The 21,419-nt window shown below is 40.1% G+C and overlaps 1 protein-coding gene across 2 annotated transcripts; it reads right to left on the reverse strand.

Moving 5' to 3' along the window:
* Window positions 1-3,889: 3,889 nt before the first annotated feature.
* Window positions 3,890-20,781, reverse strand: kdm5bb (lysine demethylase 5Bb). 2 transcript variants are annotated; one of them, XM_088331171.1, is made up of 28 exons: window positions 20,475-20,781; window positions 19,210-19,287; window positions 18,299-18,421; window positions 18,039-18,209; window positions 15,995-16,051; window positions 14,979-15,134; window positions 13,718-13,811; window positions 13,515-13,630; window positions 11,814-11,972; window positions 11,617-11,736; window positions 11,374-11,532; window positions 11,094-11,275; window positions 10,840-11,002; window positions 10,647-10,766; window positions 9,585-9,779; window positions 9,325-9,506; window positions 9,111-9,235; window positions 8,750-8,900; window positions 8,551-8,665; window positions 8,130-8,485; window positions 7,339-7,477; window positions 7,083-7,262; window positions 6,831-6,986; window positions 5,922-6,407; window positions 5,756-5,840; window positions 5,487-5,680; window positions 4,794-5,045; window positions 3,890-4,720 (listed from the first exon to the last, which is right to left on the reverse strand). In XM_088331171.1, the coding sequence occupies exons 1-28, from the start codon at window positions 20,625-20,627 to the stop codon at window positions 4,583-4,585; spliced, it is 4,605 nt and encodes a 1,534-aa protein (XP_088187297.1). In that variant the 5' UTR covers window positions 20,628-20,781; the 3' UTR covers window positions 3,890-4,582. The 2 variants fall into 2 exon arrangements, with proteins under 2 accessions (XP_088187297.1, XP_088187298.1); XM_088331172.1 differs by lacking the exon at window positions 15,995-16,051.
* Window positions 20,782-21,419: the final 638 nt, after the last annotated feature.

A 21,419-nucleotide genomic window follows, 5' to 3' on the forward strand; every position in this document is an offset into this window, starting at 1 on the left:
ACTTACTGTGTGCTGGATTTTGGTTTCAATCTTTTTTTTTTCTCAATACTGCATATGCAGTGTTTATATAGTCAAAACGTAAAATATGTGGGAGAAATAGAAACTAAATAGAAATTAAGGATGTATTTTTTTAGCGATAACATAATGCAAAAAATTGCTCGTTTCATTCATGAAATCCCAACCAAATAGCTTAAACCTGGGGTCTATCGTTTGAGGTGTCCCTAAAAAGTTGAAAGTAGAATATTTTCTTTATTAAGTTTGTGTTAACAATGACAACCGGGGTTCAAAGAGCCCTTATCATTTTTATTTCCCACCACGCCTATGTACTTTTATCTTACTTTTAGCAAGGCTGTTTGGGGCGAAACACATTAGATAGGAGGACCGGTGTTGACATGGGTCGGTTGGAGGGTAGGTTCATGTTCACCCTTGTGTTTTTTAATGTTTCTACAGTATTTGTTAGGTATGTTTTCACTATTTCAATGCTACACTATCAACTCATACGCGTTCCCTGTATTTTATATGGTTTTGATCATTTTAAATGATGTATGCGGTATAGACCCTTTTCCAGCCTACGTCATCACCTGATCAGGACAGTATGCGCACGAATTGTCGACCCAAATCAGTGGGAGTAGTGGTAATAGTTTGAGTAAAGCGAGACTTGGTTTTTATATTGAGTTGTGTTTTTAGAGTACCAATTAGCAAATAACAAAAAACACGCCCTACTGTTGTGATTACGGGTGCACGAATCGCAATTTTAAGGAACACAATTTTTCTGCAATTCCAAGAGAAAAAGCAACGTAGGAGTTGTATGTGACTGCAAGCCATGAAAATTAACTGACTGGACCAAAGACATCATTAAGTCAAGTCCAGTCATGTTTCTTTGTACAGTATAGCTCTTTATCACAAGAAGTCTCAAAGGGCTGCACAGACCTCAGACTATTACAGACTACAGATTATTATTACAGCATCCCCTGATCTAAAACCTACATGAGGGCAAGGAAAAACTCAAAACCTGAGATAATCCTCCTTTCAGAGAGACCAGGCTGCAGTGGATGTTGCAAGTGCATCATCTAATTTGTGTTCTGCCCCTTATTTGTCAACTATTTTGAAAGCACACTTGTGAAACCTGATGTAGATAATATAGATACATGTAGCGTGTGTTGCATTCATTATAAGGCTTATTTAAGGCTTTTATCTTATTTATAGCGACACAGACACATTTTTTTTGGTGTGTTTTTGTGGTCCATGTAGACCTATGCCTATTATAGACTGTAAGTATGCGACTAGCCTACTGGTGCTTGCTAGTAGATCTTTTATAATGATGATAATAATAATTATTATGTAAGCACAGAAAGTAAGGGGGAGTCGTATGACACAAGGGGCAGGGATAAGAGTCGCAGGAAGGGAGTTGGAGTTCAGTGTTATGTTAAACAAACAGGTAATGACTTACTTTCCGCGATTCTCATTGCCCTGCTTACTTTATCCGACCGTGCCTCAATTTCTGTGTCTACAATTATCACAAAAACAATAACATTATTACCGTTATTAATGTTTATTTAACTGGAATTCATATTGAATGATAGAATATTGTTTGAGTAGATAGGTGCCACTTTGTGTATATACAGTTTATTATTGCTTAATAAGGGGGATTTTAATAGTTAGTAAAGGGAGAAATTGGCTGAGATTGACGGTCATGTGAAAATAAGAAAAGGCCTGTTTCAAGTTCAGTCCAAACACAAACCCAAGAGAGATGAAAAAGAATAGTTTATTCAAGCATGTCTAAGAAATGCACATACTTGCACGTGCAACATAAGGAGCTTGACAGAGGCTGCAATGATGACACAAGCCAGGAGATTGCGGTCGCAAGTAACAATTAACCATAGTCTTTCATTAATATAGGATACATTTCATGGCAATTTACCATTATTTCAATTTCAGGTTGGTGAATTTTTGTGGCCATTTGACAGGCTCTTGAAACTGATTTGGGCTACCAATTACAAAGGGACATTGTGCATTATTCAACCTCTCCTAGTAGTTAAAAACGTTATTCATTTAGAGAAAATAATGATGATTTGAATGAGCAAGAACACATACGGTACTTTTATTTAAATGCGTATTTAAAAAAAAAGTTGGGGAATTTGTATCCATTTTACATAACATGAGGCTAACTTAGAGGGGAGCTGACATGATTGTCCACAACCTTCTTGCTAAAAATACCCCCCAAAAGCCTTGTGAAAGGATGGGCAAAAAAATGAGGAAAAATTGTGCGGTTTTCACTTTGAGTGTCTGTAGTTTGTATTGTTTTCGGTTGCACTATAAAATGCATCGCATCTCGTGGTCACTTGTTACAGCGTCCCTTTAAATATACTTACTTTCAGCTGCAAACTAATGGTATCGATATAAATGGAATTCTCTGTCGTTGGTAATAAATCAGTGTCTGACAACTGGTTATTATCAAATAGGACGAATCACGAACGTTATCAGTTTACATCAGTCAGCAATTGTGCATTTAAATTAATTAAATTGCATCGCACGTATTTTACAATACTTAAATATCATGGCACAAGGTGAAACATGCCCGCTGCATCACATATTAGTAAATGACCCGTTTAACATTATTAAACGTTAACAATATTTTACTTGATTATCATTAAAAACTAGGAAATATTTAAAAAATGTCGACTGATCCGAAACTTCTAAGACTGTGTTCAGCTCACAAGACAATCGTAGGTTTGATAACAAAAAAACAATTACAAAAATTCAGATTCATCAAATTATCTAATGTATAAATTATAATTCATACCACAACAAATAGAACTAAATCTAGTACGGTATTTTCTTTTACCCCAGTGACTTTAATAGTGGCATGCCCACTATGCTATTTTCCGAGTATGTATTATTTTGCAAAATATTCTTATTCAAATCTGTTTAAAAATACTTTGTTACAATTTCCAATTGTGTTTGGCAACTAATATCCCAGATTTCTTGTGGTAATTTGCAGTACAGTATTCCTGATTTTGCAAAAAACAAAACAAAAAAAAAAACAGATCTTTCAAACATTGTTAGGTGTGCCAAATAATGCTGAGCAACGTAGTATCTACCTAACACACGAGAAAAACTTTAAACAACCACTCAATCTTAGGAGCCAAGAAGAGATCCGCAGGTTTGAAAGCGTTCTCCATTCGGGCCCCGGTGCTGTGGAATGCTCTTCCCCCTGAGATTTGATCTGCAACCTCAGTGGAAATGTTTAAATCTCGGTTTAAAACACACTTGTATTCTATAGCTAATGAATGACCTATATTTCATGTTGACAAAATCTCTTTTTATTATTTGTTATTGCAACATCCGTTGCAGCCTGGTCATCCCGGAGGGAGATTACCTCATGCGCGGTCCCTTTTCAAGGTTTCTTCATTTACCTCGTGTTGAGGTTTAGAGTTTTCCTTGCGCTCGTGTAGGTTGTAGATCAGGGGATGGTGTAGTCTGCAGTTTGCAATAATTTGTGGTCTGTGCAGGCCTTTGAGACTCCTTGGGATTAAGGGGTATACAAATAAACATGACTTGACTCTGTGGTTGGATTTCCTCTTTTAAAGAACGACTCTAGCAAGGAAACCCCAGAGAAAAAAAACACAACACAGCAAAATATGAAGTGATGACTTTTGTGGATCATGTGACTGGGAATTTGAGGTGGAGGTGAAACTGTAGCGACTATCACCATTGAACCTTTATGAAAAATGATTGCTAGACTGACCAGACGAGTATCGGGTGAATTCCCCGCCTCTCCAGCCTTTTGTAATCTACATGGGCACAACATTATTTCATGCAACAAATCAAATCCCTGTTTTGTTGCAATACACAAACAACAAAACTAATGTTTTATCACAAACAGACGTATCCATAGAACAAAATGAATTTATTCCACAATATAAACTATGCCATGTCCACACAGAGTAAGCTATACCAAGTTACACACTGTCATTTTGTGTGAGCTGTTTCATCTCTCAATCTACTGTTACAGCTGCCACGCATACACCTCTTTTCATCACACCATTGCTGATGCAGTAACACCAGTGATCTATTTTATGAGGACAGAAATTATTGCTCAGATAAATAAAACTATTCTACAAAACTGGCAATGTTCATATTTAAGATACATGTACTAAACAATTGATTCAAAACGGGGGAAGGTGTGGAGAAAACTTGGGCTCCAGCATCATAAAATCTTGCTACGCATGCAATGAGGCTTGAGAGAAGAGAATATCAACCCCAGATAAACCATTTTAGTTTACTGGGTGTATAAGACTCCCTTGTGCATATGTAATGGCATTCCATGCACTACACATCACATCCTGCTTTTGTTCCATGTTCACCAACACAAACAATTCTTAAGAAGTAAATATTTATATATGTATAATATGCATGTAAAAATACAAAAAAAAGGAACAGAAGAATTAAAGTTCTGGACAACAAGTGAACGAGAAGATAGCACCGTTGTTACAAAAGGGTTGGACAAATGGGCCAAAGGTGAGGGTTAGACTGGTGGAACCCCGACAACTGTCATTTGGGGGATTGGGGAAAAATCTCTTCATTTAGACATGTGTACGCCTCCCACTGTACATCGGATACAAATGTAGTCCTCCTTCTCAGCCATTTCAGCCGTGACCCCAACACACACCTGGTGAAACCACTGGTTACAGCTTCCGTCACATTGTACCCAGTACACCTGAAAAAAAGAAGAAAATGTAATCAAATGTTCACATTTGATGTATTTAATCATTTAGAGAACATATTCCCACCTCATTTCCCTCAGGGAGCTGACATCTGTCTGCGGGACACACAGCCATGTCCTCCCCAGACTCATCAGAAGGCGAAATATCGGACCGCGGCGAGGACAAGTTTGATGCTGGTCTGCGTGCTAATTCTTTCTGATTAATCTTCTGTCTTTTGAGAGAATGTTTTCTGTCACGTGCCCTGCGGTCCTCATCTTGCGCCAAATGCCTCTTAGCTTTCTTGTCGGGGACCGTCAAAGCCTCTCGAACTTTTGCATGCTGAAATAAAAACACATTAATAAAGTCAGTAAAAAGGAAAATATGTTTTCCTGTAGTCCAAATTCTTTATTTAAGATTTTTTTTAAATGGAGAAAAAACCCAACCTGAAGCAAAATATTAAAATCATTAAATTTCAAGGCATGTACAGAAAAGAGTACATAACAGTTCAGTACTTCCCATACAAAAAAACTTAGGTTGAAAAAATATGTAATTAGCATTTTGTTCTTTTAACACTTATTCATGTCACATTATAGCTGATAGTTAGAGGTCATGACGCAGGCTAAACATATTGGCAAACAAATTTGTATATCTTAAGTAATACCACATGTACGGAAAACGTGAAAGTGACCATTAAAATAGTGAAATAAATTACTGTCCAGGGGCTCATTGATACACCCATTAAAGAGGAATCTGAAACCTCTTTGATGCTTATTTATTTACCTGGTTGAGATTTGTTCCCTGAGAGTGTAACTGAACACGGTAATCACAATCTGTCAAATGGTCCCGAGTTGGAGACGTTGCGTGCTGGTTCATGGCTCTGTCCAATAAAACATGGTGCAGGGTCTGGATTTCTGGCAGTGACAACTGCAGAAGGAGCCCTTCCACCATCACTTGTTCAAGGTCCTGATTCAAGCCTGTCAGATAAATACATGACACCAAGGTTTTCCTTTCGTTGGCTCTGACCTACATGTAAAGGAGTGATTGCTAACCTTGGAGTGGAATGCATCTCTGCTCAGTATAGAAGACAGTCTGAGCATGATTTGTCTTGCTCCACTCTGGAGTCAAACAGGGGGCCTGTATTTAAAAAAAAAAGTTCATCACCAAAAAAGGGTACAAAATTAAACACGAAATTAACTCAAGGGTACGATGATTGACCTGAGTGTTACTATGCGTTTCATAGGAGTCTGATGCACAAAGGGTCAGAATTGGAGGAGTTTCGGATCCTTTTTCCAATTCGGCCAAACGACATTGCTGTAGAATCTGTTGTGCACGACACTGCCAGTTAACTGTCCTCTCAACCAGGTGGTGTAGCGCGTCACCCTCCGGTAGTCGAACCCTGATACGTCTCAGAGATGCTAGCAGAGGGTAAACTTTGTTCAACGGCGGTTTTCTAGATCTCTGACAATGGGGACACAGCCATGGTGATGTATCGATGAGATCTGATTTGTCCCTGACGCACACACTGTGGAAGGCATCCCTGCAGAGTTCACACTGCAGCATCGCTCCCATGAGCGTCTTCTGACAGATGCACACCTTCAAGTCGGTGCAGTCTGCAGTGGGGAGAAGCTTTGACTCATTTACTTCTCTCAGATGACAAAAGGTCTCCATCTCCCTGACCCGCAGAACCTCTAGAGTGGCATTCTAAAAATAAAGAATAGCCATTCAGAAAGTATGAGGAAAGATTTCGTCAATTTTACTGCAGTAGCAAAAAAGGAATATATATTATAATAATAGATAATGTAAGAAATATATTAACTTCTGTCAGTTACATTGTTGGGGGACTTGATAATTTTCCAAAATTATTTAACGTGATAGACTAACTTTCAAAGTTGTTATGTATACAAAAGACTTATAACTTCTAAAAAAGTCCTGAAGTGCCATCAAATATGATTTTTTTAAGAGAAGGCTTTAAAGCATTTCAATGACCTCTTACCTAATACATTTAAGATAAGGTATTGAAGGGAGAGGAAGGATTAATGTGCAGGACAGTATTTAGGAATATGAATTATGAATAAAAAAGACAAAATTGGCAATTAATGGATTTTTTAGTTAACAGCCACTTACAACAGATGCAGAATCCTTGGTCTCTGAAAGTGCTTTCTCCAAATCACCAAGAGTGTTAAACCTTTTCTTCTTGTTACTTTTAGGCGAGTCCTTCGCTTTTTTGCCCTTTCTCTTGGGAGAACATTCATTTCTAACTTCCCATCTTGGACACAAAACCTGTAATTGAAAAAAACCAAAACAATATTGAGCATCACATTTTTCAAATAGCTGTAGTGCCGATTTCTTTGGGAGATGCATGGAAGGAGGCCTTACCTCAAGTAGGGTATGGCATGCATCTTTCTGGAGAAAAATGGAAGCAGCAGATTCTTTCCAGTTTTCTATTTCTGCCATTAAAGACTCAAGTCTCTCTAAGGGCTCCAGGTGAACTTGAATGGCTTGACCTCGGAGCACCATATCAGATAAGTCGTCCACCAAAGGCAGGGAGTCATTACCCTAAAAACCAACATGATTGTGAGTTACACGTGAGTGTGAAAAAAGAATAAGGTTAAAACATGTAGTGTGATCTGACCACCAGCTCCTCGGCTTCCTGGAGCCACTCCACAGCTTTTCTGATGGTGTCTTTGAGAAGGAGGCAGTTTGGGAGGTGAGAAGAAAAGCCAGAACATTCCTCAGCAGCAGCACTCAGGGTCTCAACAGAGTGTGGTGGTCTGACGGGAAAACAGTATACAATTATACATGATCAGGATTGTTACTGGAAAGTGAGTATGGATAACCGTTTCACACAAGGAAAGTAAAGATAGAGACAGGTAAAGGTCTGGACCTAAAATTGCAGTTGTCTTAAAAAAATCTATTGAAATCTGTTTGTATGAAGCAACATGTTTGCAAAACCTGATATGATGAACTCAAATGTCAGAACTAAGCATGGAGACTACAAATGGCAAATGAACATCAAAAATATAGTAAAGGCTCTAAGTTCAGATGGAGAGATGCACATTCTTAACAACCATGCTTCTACAAGCAACTTGTGACAGTAAATGCTTAACAGCACCAGTGATATAAGGGCTGATCTAAACATGATGCTCACTTTTTGTTGATCTGGTTGAATATTCTAGCCACAGCTTTTTGTACTAGCTGCAATTAAAATGAAGCAAAATCAGGTGCACTGACATCATGTGAAACAATTGAGAAAATCATTGAAAAGACCCAGGCCAAGCCTTAGACATGACTGGTATTACAAAGAAGAATTATAAGTACATTTAAATAATGGAGCTAGAATATGCACCCCATGCATGGAAAGTGTTTGCACCCTTGCAAATCGATGAAAAGACCATAATGCAGTGTTTGATCTGTGGCCTTTACCTTGCTTTTAAAAGAGTGCTTGCTTTGTCCTCCAAGTGCTCTGACACCATCAACAGCTCCTGAAGGCGTGCCATTGCTCTCTCCACGGAAGAGTGTGGTGACAAGCCTATGCCCTGGTCGATAAGTCTACGCATGGTTTCCAAAGTCAGGCTTGTGGGCTGAATGCGGGCTTGCTCCACTGCCTCCAGCCAGCGTGCTTGCTCGAGGCGCTCTCTCAAAAGTGGCATCTCAGGCAGATCCACCTCAAAGTCAAAGCTGACATTTAACAGGCTCTCAATCTCAGTCACACTAGGAGCCTCATCAGCCAGGACCTTCTCGCTGTGCTGCTGGAAGTCTTCGATGCGGTTTAATAATTCCTTAAAAGAGAGTGTAAAAACTCTTTATACAAAGTCCTGTGACAAGAAAGTACACCTTAATATACCTTTAGCAAGGGGGCTTGAGTGAGGCTGCAGGAGAGGTTATACAGCTGCCGTACAAATGATCTAAGCTCCTCCACAGTCAACTGGCTCCGGGATTTCACAATACCACATTGATACCTTTAAAACAGGTCAATTCAGCTTCATGAACATTAATTGACATTGATGACTTTTACATTGTTAATGGATTAACAAGAAAAATACCTGGTCTGGTGTTGGCCGTTTAACAGCTGCTGCGCTACTGATGAGCACTTCTCCGCATCTTGGGTGACCAAACGCAGCCGGCGCAATAGGTCGTTTTCAGGGAAGTGCTGCGATTCTGATTCAGCAATAAGAGCTCGAAAAACTGTCAAGCCTGCAAAGAGAGCATGTGTTACTCAGTTTACTATCAGATTTGACAACTATGATTAGGATTGTCTTATTCAGGTGTCTCTGACCTTTTTAAGCTAAGAGCTACTATTTGTTCCAATTTAGCGCAAAGCAGCACTTTTTAATATACATTTCTAAAATAACCTTGGAGACCACTGGTCTGAATATTGTTTTTTTTATCCACTTGTTGGCTTACTTTTCTTTTTTTCGAGTTTAGCCTCCAGTGTCTCGGTCACACGAGTGGCCCATTCATCGTACTGTTCAGCACGCTGCTTAGAGGCGTTCATCATAGGTAACAGATCCTCCAGTGTGTATCTGTAGCTACAAAAGGAAATACGAAAAGTCAAAACATTATTCACACATTCACACAAAAGTAGGATTTGTGGAGTAATGACATACTTCAGACTTACTTCAGTGTATAGTTTGTGACTGGGCAGGAGCACAGGTCACTAATGTGATAAAGACAGACCAGTACTCCTGGGCTGCAAGGGCAGGTGATGGCAGAAAGGTAACAGGTGGTCCGGCACTTAGCACACTGTCGCTCATCATCCTGGAGGTGATCGTATTTTGCTTCCTGCAACTTCACCAACCCCTATAAATGTGAAGGCCAAACCAATCATGAGCAGTTAAGGACATATTCAAGTGTGCCTCCTTGTTAATGTTACTTCACCATTTTCGTCACTTTTTCCCTGAGTTCCTTTTCATCCAGGATCATGATGGCCATGTCCTTGTGAACAGCAGATGCCAAAACAACATCAAGTGTTTCTGCTTTTGCTGCCATGTTGCAAACCATCTCATCGTGAGAGAAGACATTGTACCGGTGTAGTGTGCGATAGTGATTGACACATTGTCTACCAAGAGACATCTAGAACAACAGAAAAAGACAACTGCAAATTTCTTGAAAGTGTACATTTTCCGAACGGAAAAAAATGTGATCAAATATGTGTAAAAGTTTCTGCACTATTTTTCATATGAAGGACTATTGGGACAGAGATGAGGCCAGGAAAATTTGACATTAAAGGTTTTGCAGATTTTGTATGTGTAATCCCTAGTGTAAGGATAGGACGGAAACCTGTGCAACTCCATATGGGCAAAGAGAATATTTTGCCATGCGACAAAATTGATTTCAATGATTTAACCAGGAGCAACAAGATTGTATTTTATGTTTGTAAAAATGCATCAGCCGTCAAATGGTGATGCTTCACGACTGTCCAAATAATGCCTGAAATCAAACATGAAGTATTTACAGTAATCCCTCGCCAAAAGGCGGTTTACTTTTTATGTTTTTGCAACTTCACATATTTTCATCGTGCTGTGTGTTCTGCATTTTGATTGGCTAAACAGTCTCCCCACTTATTATTGTTTGACATATATACAGTGTTTTAATTTGTTAAAAAATGCTTGAGCCTTTAAAATGCTCTGTTCTTTAGTTTAGGTGTACAACAAAGAACTTGATTCAAGTCAAGTCAAGTCACATTTATTTATATAGCCCTTAATCACAAAAATGTCTCAAAGGACTGCACAGGATTACAATTACAAAATTACACAATTACCTGATCTTAAACCAGCATGATTGTGTAAAAATTGTAAAAAATAAAAGTTTCTACTTCAAAAACTTTGCCTATCACGGATTTCTGTGGGAGTGTAACCCGCACGGTAAATAAGGGAATACTGCAATGACTTTTGGAAGGCCCTGTATATGTCAAGATGTCCAAAATAAATCTCCCCTTACCCAGTCAACAGTGCAGAAGTTGACTGCCTCTGCAAAGTTAAAGCCTTGATTGAAGCCACTGTGATAGGCTCTTGGAAAGGTGACCACAAATTCACCAGCACATTGGTTTGTTCTATAAATCTGAAGCACAAACAAAAATTAAAATCCATATTATGCACTTATTTAGGCTATGTTGAAAGTGTAGAAAATATACCGGGACACCATGAGCCATCAGGGTATTGGGGTTCATGATTGTGACCAGCTGGTGCAAGAGGTCCGGTTGAGAATCAAACAGTTCCGGTGCCAGTTTCTTCATCACTTCCTCAAGCTGCTCTGCAGCAAAGCCAGGAGCTCCGTACCAGGTTTTGGGTTCCCCCCTTGGAGTGAATAGATCAAAAATAATTTAACTCTCTTCTTTGTATTCTTGTCAAAGATAGAGTGCTGCTCGTTTCAGGATGTGTTATATACCAGTGGAGGTAATTGATGGAGTAGCTCCAGTGGTCCTCGATGTGCCAACAGAAAGAGGAGAAGCACATGCCAACATAAAGCCATGGCAATGTCATTCCACAGATGTCTGCTGTTACATGTGTGAGGACAGATGGATTCATCATTGCCATGTTGTTGAGGTTCCAGCCACACTTGAGGTATTTCTGCATGGAGGATAAACATGCAGACAAACAGGGAATTAGAGCAATCAAATCTTCTTTTTTTTTTTTTAAATCGATTTCGATGATGCTAATTCTTCTACCTCATCAGCTGGAGAAAGCTTTAGTTTCCCATTGTGAATAGGGAATCCGCTCCCAAACTCCTTTGACGCAATATCTGCGCCATATTCAACAGTAACGTCCTCCTCAATGGCTCCCACCAAGCGCCAAAATTCTTTTTCCACTAGCTCTGTAGGTACCATCTACAAAATACACACAAAAAAACCCCAAACATATTGCTAGAAAAAAACTCCAATTATGCTTCGTGCAACCCATATTTGACTTACATGAACTGGCATGTTAAAATAATCGGATTTGAATGCATCTGCCATTTGACCAAAACCGCGTAAAGAGTAATCCCTGAAGGCCTGCTCAAAGCCAAATGCTTCATGAGGCTTGCTACATTCCTAAAAAAAGAAAATGAATTCAGTTTATTTTCCAGCTTTTTTTCTTCCCTGATATCGGTGACATGCTTGATCTTCACCTGAGCCAGACACTTGGGGCACCTCCAGTCTCCCTTGGGAACATCAGTGAGAGGAGGAATGAGGCAAAATGTATGGTAGCTGTCGTCACAACCATCACATAACAACAAGCGGTCTTCATGCCCTCCACTCCCACAAACCATACACACAACCAGGTCCACCTATAGAAAAAGGAAAATGTTATTAGTGAGAAGCATTAGAAGAGTGGGCAGAGAAAACTAAAAACATTTAAACATTAACCCCTGATCTTTTGATATGGTTTCTATATAAGAGTTAAAAAAATCTTTCAGTTGTGTCAAAGAAACATTACTTTAACATGCAGTCCTCTCTGTCCTTTGCTGGGTTCAAAGTGCATGCTATTATGCATGTTATTTGTGTACTGTAAATTCCGGACTATAAGCCGCTACATTTTTCCCCAAACGTTCAACCCTGCGGCTTATTCAGTGATGCGGCCAATTTATGTAATTTTTCTAACGGCCGCCAGCGCTGCTCGAGTACAAAAGGTAAGATTTAGACCGGTGGAATATATGCGCAGAGGAAGACTGCAACTTCTTGGCTTGTGCGTACAGTAAATTAAATTAGCGTAAACATACCTTCATCATGCAAAATGCAAAAAGAAAGACACATGACGCAGCTTTTAAGCTAAAAGCAATCGAGCAGTCCGATAAAGAAGGAGCGAGCGTGTTGCCAGCGTGTTTTGGAAAGAGGGGGCGTGGGACGATGTCTATATGACAAAGTTTTCTAAGGAGGAAGATGAGGACGGTTTACCATGATTTTTACAAGTACGGTATGTTTTTTTTTACCAGGCCCGTTTACTGTGTTGCGAGCGTGTTTTGGAATAAGGGAGCGTGGGACGACGTCTATATGACAAAGTTGCTTTTGGATGGCTTCAGTTCAAAGGAAGAAGATGAGGACGGTTTACCGTGATTTTTACAAGTACAGTATGTTTTTTCTAACAGACCCGTTTACTGTGTTGCTCGGGTGTTGCTACCTGTTACAGGCACCGTTTGGGATGAAAGATATTATTATTAAAGCTTTGAAAACTCGGTGTACCGTCTTTCTTTGTAAATATGTGTAACCATGCATAATATGTATTTGCAACTGTATAATTTTGTAATGTCTTTATTTAAGACACTTATTCTGTTATGTTTCCCACGGGCGAATAAAAAAGAAGGGGCGAAAAAAACGCGGGCTGGCGGGAAGTGGGGACCAGTAAAGGTGAGTGTTTGTGGATGCGGCAGACAATAGTGGATATATATTCTTCCCACCCTTACCTTTGGAAATATACACTTTTTTCCTTGGATTACTTTCAACGGGACCCGGACTCTGCAGGTCTGCATCAAACCTTGAGTACTGGTATTATTTTCTGTTCATTTTGCCGGCTGTGATTTTTGGACCGTGTACTTTTATGAAGGACATTCAGTTTCAATCACGGGACTTAGTCGGGTTTGGGTTAATTTTGTGTTTGTGTTACATTCTTTAATGTGGGCGCATGCGGCTTATATACAGGTGCGGCTTGTGTAAGTACAAAATCGGTTTTCCTTTAAAATGTGGTGTGTGCGGCTTATAATCAGGTGCGCTCTATAGTCCGGAATTGACAGTATTTAGTTTTTAAGAATAATTTAATTTAAAGATTTGAAAACCTCGTTTTATGGGGTTGGAAAAACGGAGTGTTCATGTACGCAAAGAAGGTTTGTATTTACAGGATTTGGAGGAACAGGTGCACTATTTTTTTTGTAGTGTTGTAGTTTGTCATCCACAAATTCAGGCTCCTTAAATTCTACTGGCTCCTGTTTTACTTGAATAGGAATCTCTTTCTCTGTAAGACAGGCAACAATGACAGATACATTTATTTGTTTGTTTCAAAACTAACCAAAGCTGTTGATGTACCAAAGCAGAAGCAAACCTGGTTCTGGCTTGGCAACAAATGAGCCCATCCTTCTTCTCAAATTTGGTCGACTCTCACCTGACTCGTCTGGTTCAGTCTTCACGCAAAAAGACTAAAGGAAAGATAGAAAATGTTAGTAGTTGAAAAAGGTTAACTGTGACAGATAATGGCTAGAAAACGTCAAGACAAAACTGATAAAATGGTTTTGGGGTGAAAGGCAGAGTTGGGTTAGTGCCAAACACATACTATTGGATTGGCCAAAAAAAGTTTAGTCTATCTCTGATTGGATACTATTTTATATGTCTCATCTCATCTCATTAGCCGTACTGCTTATCCTCAGTAGGGTCGCGGGGGGGCTGGAGCCCATCCCAGCCATCTTCGGGCAGTGGGCAGGGGACACCCTGAACTGGTTGCCAGCCAATTGCAGGGCACACGGGGACAGGCAACTCACTCGCTCATTCACACCTAGGGACAATTTGGACCGGCCAATTCACCTGAAATGCATGTTTTTAGAATGTGGGAGGAAACCGGAGTGCCCGGAGGAAACCCACGCAAGCACGGGGAGAACATACAAAATCCGCACAGTAAGTCTGGAGCTGGATTTGAACCCACGCAGGAGGTTCCCATGACATGAACTGTGCCGCACAAGCGCTAACCACTGCGCCGCCGTGCTGCCCTATTTTATATGTGTTCTATAGAATTGAAATCAAGAATCAACGTAAACGCTTTAAGACCATGAGGTGCGTTTGGCACCAAAAACTTATTTCGGTTGAAGTATAAAGTACAAGATGAAGCATAGCAGTGACATTCAAATGCCTTGGGTAGTTTTGATTCTGGTGGCTCTTAGGCCTTGACACAGAATTTGAAATAATAAATGCTTCCAAAAATCAGTCGGCATTGGCAAAACAAAAGAACAAATTCAGGCTTTTACCAAATAAGAAAAAGTAATTTGAGAGGAAGCATAAAAACCCGAAATTATGGCAAGTGTGTTAGGACTCCTGGACTTTTCAAGCTTTTGGTTAAACTGAAAAAGGTCCGAATCACACCAATAAGAGGAGGTAGACAAATATATGATCAGATTATAGCAGGTTTGTTTACCTCCTCAGTACAAGATGTACAGGTTAAAGGTAACATAAATGATCAAAACCGTTCTAATATAATTCACCTTGGTTATGTTTTTCTCCCCATCACAAAAAAAAATCATAATGTTAACAATTGTGTACTTTTTAGAATGTATGAGGAGAGTGATTAAATATGCATTTTAGGGATAAACCCCTACCTCATACTTCATACGTTTTCCTCTGCGAGCAGCTGGGCAGGAATCGAGCATCTGGACAGGTGGTCTTGGAATTGACTCGGGCAGTTTAGAATCTTTTGTATCAATCAGATCCATACTTTCAGAAGTCTCCTCTGAGGATAGTGGCTTTTGAACACACTGAAGCACAAAATGGACAGGTTTAAGTTATAGGTCACTATTAAGTAAAAAAATATGAAGTTGATGGAAATTAATTTAGTTGTTATTGCTGTTAAGTTGCCACAGATGTGTGGTCTAAAAAGGATGTCAGCATAAGGCTGTGTTCATTAGGATAAATGTAATATTGTTTTGGTTCAAACATTAGTTGCAAAGTTTTTATTTGTATTCTATTGTTTATTTATTTTTTTAAATAAAACCACTGAAAACTTTCTGATTTCCATATCAAAATGAAACCTATTATCGAATTTTCAAAGCGCTACCCGTTTTTTGACTAGCTGTTGTGGTCCATATCGATAGTAAGTTGTGGAGTATACAGCAACAACGTAAGTAAAATGTAGACCCAGGAGAGAGACAAAGATCAAAAGTAGGATGTGGTTAGCGTGCAAGAAAAACAATGCAGCAGCATGCAAACCAGTGAAGGCCAGACTTGAAATCAGGCAGCAGTGTCAAGGCAAAAAAAGGAAATCTATTACATTTTGAATATTTCAAAATAAGTACATTAACTACCTCCCCCAACCCCCTCAAAAATGAGTGTTGTGCCTTCAATGTTTTGATAATAACCGATGGATGCCATGGTTCCAAAAACCTTGTGATACACTTGAACAGAACTCATTTATGTCAGACTGACTAATTACAGAAAAAGGAGTACAGTGCATATTTGAGGAAAAAGATAAATACTGTCACAGATTTTTTTTTTAACCTAATAATTGTAAGTTAAGAAAATATATACAAGTTATATAAAACATTTCCTAACCCAGAGGAAAAAAAAACATGCATATTGTTAATCTAAAGATACGTTGTTCACTGTAGAGCACGCCTACCTTGTCAAGTTCTGGATCAGCCTCCAAACGCATCAGTTTGGAAGCTGCCTCTGGTGTCTGAGGCAAGAGAGAGCTGATGTAATTCAACTATTTCAAGTGACCTGTTCTAGGTGGTCATGCTTTACCGATCCAAAAATAAGCTCTCAATATATGCAGCACAAATAATTTTCTTTATAGAAGACTCAAACGATCACTTTCTGACTAGGTGTCTTTTTAAGAGCTGAATATTCCAAAGGACACCCAATTTGAAGCATTAAAAGCACATTGAAAGACTGTTTCCTCCAAAACACAATTAGAGGCGTCCCGTTAACACTTTGTAATAAGGAGACACAAAAAAAACATTATGCATACAATTACAGTAACAGTTTTGTATTTACAATGGTGCCTTGAGATAAAGTACCGTATTTTCCGCACTATAAGGCGCACCGGGTTATAGGGCGCACCCCGAAAAAATAGTTTTGGGTCCTATTTTTGACATACATAAGACGCACCGGATTATAAGGCGCTACAATGGGAACGTCGACAAAACAGTCAGATAGTTCAGTCCAACTTATTAACCCCTTAACATTCCGAAAGCTTGCAAAGACGCAAATACGTGTCGAGAACACGTGCGGATGCGGTGTCCGTACGATGTCACTCAAATGCATCTTTCCATCATTCGGAAGGTTAAAGTCTTGGGATTTAAGAAATGCCAACCATTCCTTAGTATCTATTTTCTTTTTCGCTCGCAACTTTACTGTGCATATGACAATAAACACTTGGAATTGAGTTTAATTTAAAAATAGACACTCCATTCCATCCATTATCTGCACCGCTTATCACAGAAACATTGGGTTCAGTCTGAAACAAGATACAGGGACAATATAAAACCCGGAGTAGCTCACCGAAGTAGTTATGTTCATAATAATGTGCAGCCAATGTCCTCTTATATTCGTGAGGGTAGTAAATCCAGGAGAATAAAATATTTACAAATACAGAATAGAAAAAAATGCTTTCTCTATGCCGTCAGCCACGTGCTATACACATTCATCTTTTTCGGCCAATTGCAGGCTTTGTTTCGCCGTTTAAGCCAATGCCAGCCTGTAAATGATAAAAGGATCCGCCCCTTGACCTCCGAATAACTTTGGCCAATAGTGATCGATTCAACTGATGATTGACACATCTTTTTCGGCCAATTGCAGGCTTTGTTTTGCCGTTTAAGCCAATGCCAGCCTGTACATGATAAATATGATCCGCCCCTTGACCTCCGAATAACTTTAGCCAATAGTGATCGATTCAAATGATGATTGACACATTGGTTAGCCAATGAAACGCCGGTAAATAAATCCCAGCATACACCGCGTACTACTTGGCGTTCGGGGGAAAATCTAGTCGGCGGCTGCAAGTTAGTTGGAAAACTTTGCAATTTTAAAATTGATCCATAAATAAGGCGCACTGTATTATAAGGCGCATGGTCAGCTTTTGAAAAAAATAAAGGCTTTTAGGTGTGCCTTATAGTGCGGAAAATACGGTACTATTGACCAGATTGTTTTATGTACTTATTGAGATTTGAATATTAAGTGGTTGTAATGAACAAGCTTTTCGTGAATTGTGAACATTTCTTACAAAAGCAAACGAACAAAAAACAAACCTCCCATTTAAAGTTCACTGTCCTACCATGCATAAAACACAGACGTAATATTTAAAATAGTAAAAATCACTGCAGCCAACAGTCTGGTGTATGTAAGATTGGATGTCTGTACCATACACCTTAACAGGTGGCCAAGGCTGGCCCACCAGAAGGAGCTGCACTATGTCCAAAGAGAATTCCGTTTGTATCAATACTGATGGTTTAGTACAATAAAGTTCAAATACATGAAAACAATTGTCCTGGGATACTTTAGAGTCTGTCACAAAACATTTTACCGGAGAAAATTGTTTCAGATAAAACTGTTTCAAGAATAGTGAAAGAAACCAATTAAACATAGAAATCAAGGCACCACTGTTTATATATACACATCAGTTTGAACAGGAAAAAACAATGTTGACATGAGATGCAACTTACAAGTAGATTGGCACCACTTTGAAATAGATTGTATGGGTAGAGGGTTTTCTCATAATGCACTCTCAGATGTGAACCAACAGCTTTGCCTGGGGCGAAGCCCATCTGCATCGCAATCTTTGTCCATCGCCTGTCCCGACAGACTATGTCAAATCCGCCTTCCTCCGCTACTAACTGTGACGGGGAAATAACAATAACGGGAAGGTTTTTTTCAAAGCAGGGAATTGAAACAGTTATAATTGGCCAAGTTACACGACACCAACTTTGTTTAGCTGGTACAAATCCAAAATCTTCCTCTCAACGTGGGGAATCTTCAGGGAACATCCCTGCAAATCCCAAAATTTGGCAATCTGGTCCAAAAAGTTGAGCTTGACTCTCGTTTGAGCCTAAAAGGAAATAGAAATGATTTGAAATAATTTGAACACAAATTTCAAAGCTGGGAGAAATATATAACTATCGATCCCCAAAATGAGCCTAAGTAAATGTGTTTGCCATTCACATCAGCAATATATAATAATAATAATAATTTCCTTTGTATTGTCATTCTTTGTAACAATGTACACAGAACGAAATGTCGATACACCTGACCCGTTGTAGCGAGCTGATGCAGCCGCAGCCAACAGAGGGCGCCGCCATTTTACCAATGTTATAAGTCTTAGGTATGACTCGGCCGAGGCGCGAACCAGCGACCTCCCAGTCAATGCATTTTATAAATTTCATTTGGTTAAATTCAAACTAAGATATTAGTCGACATCTTCTGCTGCCGAACATCTTTAGTAATGATGTCCTGTCACGGGACATAGACACAGTTGTTGCCTATTTGTACTACTGCATATTGCACTACTACGATCAACATCCCCTGTAAGTAAACACCCAATGTAACACACCATCTTCTGCTTTTACATGCACACACTTTCTTGTGTAAATATTTGCTGTTCATATATATCCAAATTATTTTATCTTTTTTTAATCTTTTATCTTTACAGTCAAAATGTGTAACTGGAGCGTCACGTCAAATTTCGTTGTCACAATATGTTCAACAAATTTTGTAACAATGATAATAAAGGTATATTCTATTCTATTCTATATCCTACCCAATTAAAGTAGAAACGGAAAAACACACCCATAATTTAAATTGACAAATTTATGACAGGAAGGAGAGACTTATACTCACCTCCAATTCATTGAGCCTCTGGATCCGAGGGACAAAGTGGAGTCTGTCAACATCGCAAGCAAATGGAGGTTGCCAACCCTAAACAGTAATAGAGCAATATCAGCACATGAACCTTTGTCTGAGGCTAGAAAAGGGGGCAGTTTATTTTTCTTCCTCTTAACATGGATTTGTTCACTTGAATTGTGTCATTACTGATGACAAAGAATTTAATGTTATTTTGGACACCAACTTTGACACGAAAGTGCTTTTGAGAAGCAAGACTCTGACCTTTCTCAGTTTGTAACTGGCAGGGGGAAAAGGCTAAATTTTCAGGGTTTCTTTAAAAGGGGAGGCCCAAGTTTTTGTTACAAGTCAGAAGAATACCCCCCCATTGCCACACAAAATGGCCAGATGGAAGACTCTCAGTCACTGGGCCAGATTACCACAAAGCAAACATGGAGGCCAACACCCAATGAGACTGGTTCTTGAGTTTCTTGCAAGAAACGTTGCTCGAAAAACAAAAACTGCAACCAACCCGTCTCGGTTGTGTTGCTCGAAGAAATATACTTTCATTTAGATGGGGATGATTGTTTTATAAATGTAGTAATTATGCACCATTGTTTATAACCCACTGTACTCGCAGCAGTTTGAGCAGATCGCTTTGGAAATATTGAAAAGTGTGCATTCATTAATTGACAGCAACATGTATACGGAGCCTTGTTGTGAAAATGTGAATAAAGTGGCTATTAATGTCGAGTGATGACAGGATTACCACAGCGCATTACTTTATAGTGAATACATCATACAATTCACACAGACATTTATTGGCTGATCTTGGCTAAAGGGCGATAGTATCCTTTGTTATCATATTTTTCGTAGACCGCACAAGGATGCATTCCGCATATCCGCCTAGGTCCTCGGACAACAGCACCGTGCGCTCCATCATGACAGCTTCTACTAGTTAGCATTAGCACCCCAGCTCAACAACTGACCAAAGCGCCGAGGCTTTGTTGACACACGACGAATAACAACACGACCCCACTCGGGACACGCTTGTCGAACTTGCAAAACGTCCAAAGCAGAGGCTAAAGCGGACTTCTCACAACCCTGACGCTACCGAAAACGAAGCCGAGCACCGCAACTGCACAAAGAATGAGCCTAGCCGTTCATCCGCCATGTTGAGGAGTCCCTTTAAATCCCCGTGCGCTTCATCCTCCGACAAGCGTCTCGACGAAAGGGAGCATCCACGTCCGAAGCGCCCCTTGAACCTCTGCAAGCACGCTCACCTGAGGCGGCCGAACTTTGCAAATTCCGGTTTTCTCAGCGATGGGACGAATCTTATTGATGAAGGCATACGGGTCTGCGAATTCCTCCCAGCTCGGTTCGAACACTGGGCACTCCGGGGGTGGCTTGAACTCCTCCGGTCGAGGCTGGTTCATTGTGATGGGCAGGTCACGGTAACTGTGTGCGTCTGAGTTGTTTTATCCCGTTATTAACCGTAAAGGCCCAGTGGCAGCCCGTCCACATCGACACGAGATGAGGCAGCTGACACACACAAACACACGCGTCCACGCGCACTCACGTCCACGCACAGTGAAGAGAATGTTCCAAGGCAGTGAGCACGTCCGCCCAAAAAACTAGACACCAATTTGCTTTGGTGTCAAGTGCGATGTTTTATCAATTTATTTTTATTTATGTATGTACTCTCAGCGAAACATTATGAGACAAGTATCACCTGAAATTGTTCTTCACTGACTATTTTCGACTATTATATCACTGTTCGGGCAGCACGGCGGCGCAGTGGTTAGCGCGTGTGCGGCACAGTTCTAAGGTCTTGGGAACCTCCTGTGTGGGTTCAAATCCAGCTACCGGACTTACTGTGCGGAGTTTGTATGTTCTCCCCGTGCTTGCACTCCGGTTTCCTCCCACATTCCAAAGACATGGTGGATTGGCCGGTCTAAATTGTCCCTAGGTGTGAATGAGCGAGTGAGTTGTCTGTCCCTGTGTGCCCTGCGATTGGCTGGCAACCAGTTCAGGGTGTCCCCTGCCCACTGCCTGATGATTGCTGGGATGGGCTCCAGCACCCCCGCGAACCTACTGCGGTGCAGCTAATGAGATGAAATGAGATATCACTGTTCACGGATTCCTAAACCTATGTACTTCCAAGGTCCGGCCCGGGGGCCAATTACGCCCCGTGATAAAAAACAAAAAACATTTAACCAGGTGATGGC

This window comes from Urocampus carinirostris, chromosome 3, assembly GCF_059441175.1.
Source record: "Urocampus carinirostris isolate Australia breed hairy pipefish chromosome 3, RoL_Ucar_1.0, whole genome shotgun sequence".
NCBI lineage: Eukaryota > Metazoa > Chordata > Actinopteri > Syngnathiformes > Syngnathidae > Urocampus > Urocampus carinirostris.

What these genes read in the sequence shown, in the direction of transcription:
- kdm5bb (XM_088331171.1), bottom strand. Translation starts at nt 20,627, where the DNA reads ATGAACCAGCCTCGACCGGAGGAGTTCAAGCCACCCCCGGAGTGCCCA. An exon ending in AGCTTTCTCCAGCTGATGAG is followed by an intron (nt 11,276 to 11,373) that starts GTAGAAGAATTA and finishes TCCTCCATGCAG; the next exon opens with AAATACCTCAAGTGTGGCTG. An exon ending in CTCAAGCCCCCTTGCTAAAG is followed by an intron (nt 8,486 to 8,550) that starts GTATATTAAGGT and finishes CTCTCTTTTAAG; the next exon opens with GAATTATTAAACCGCATCGA.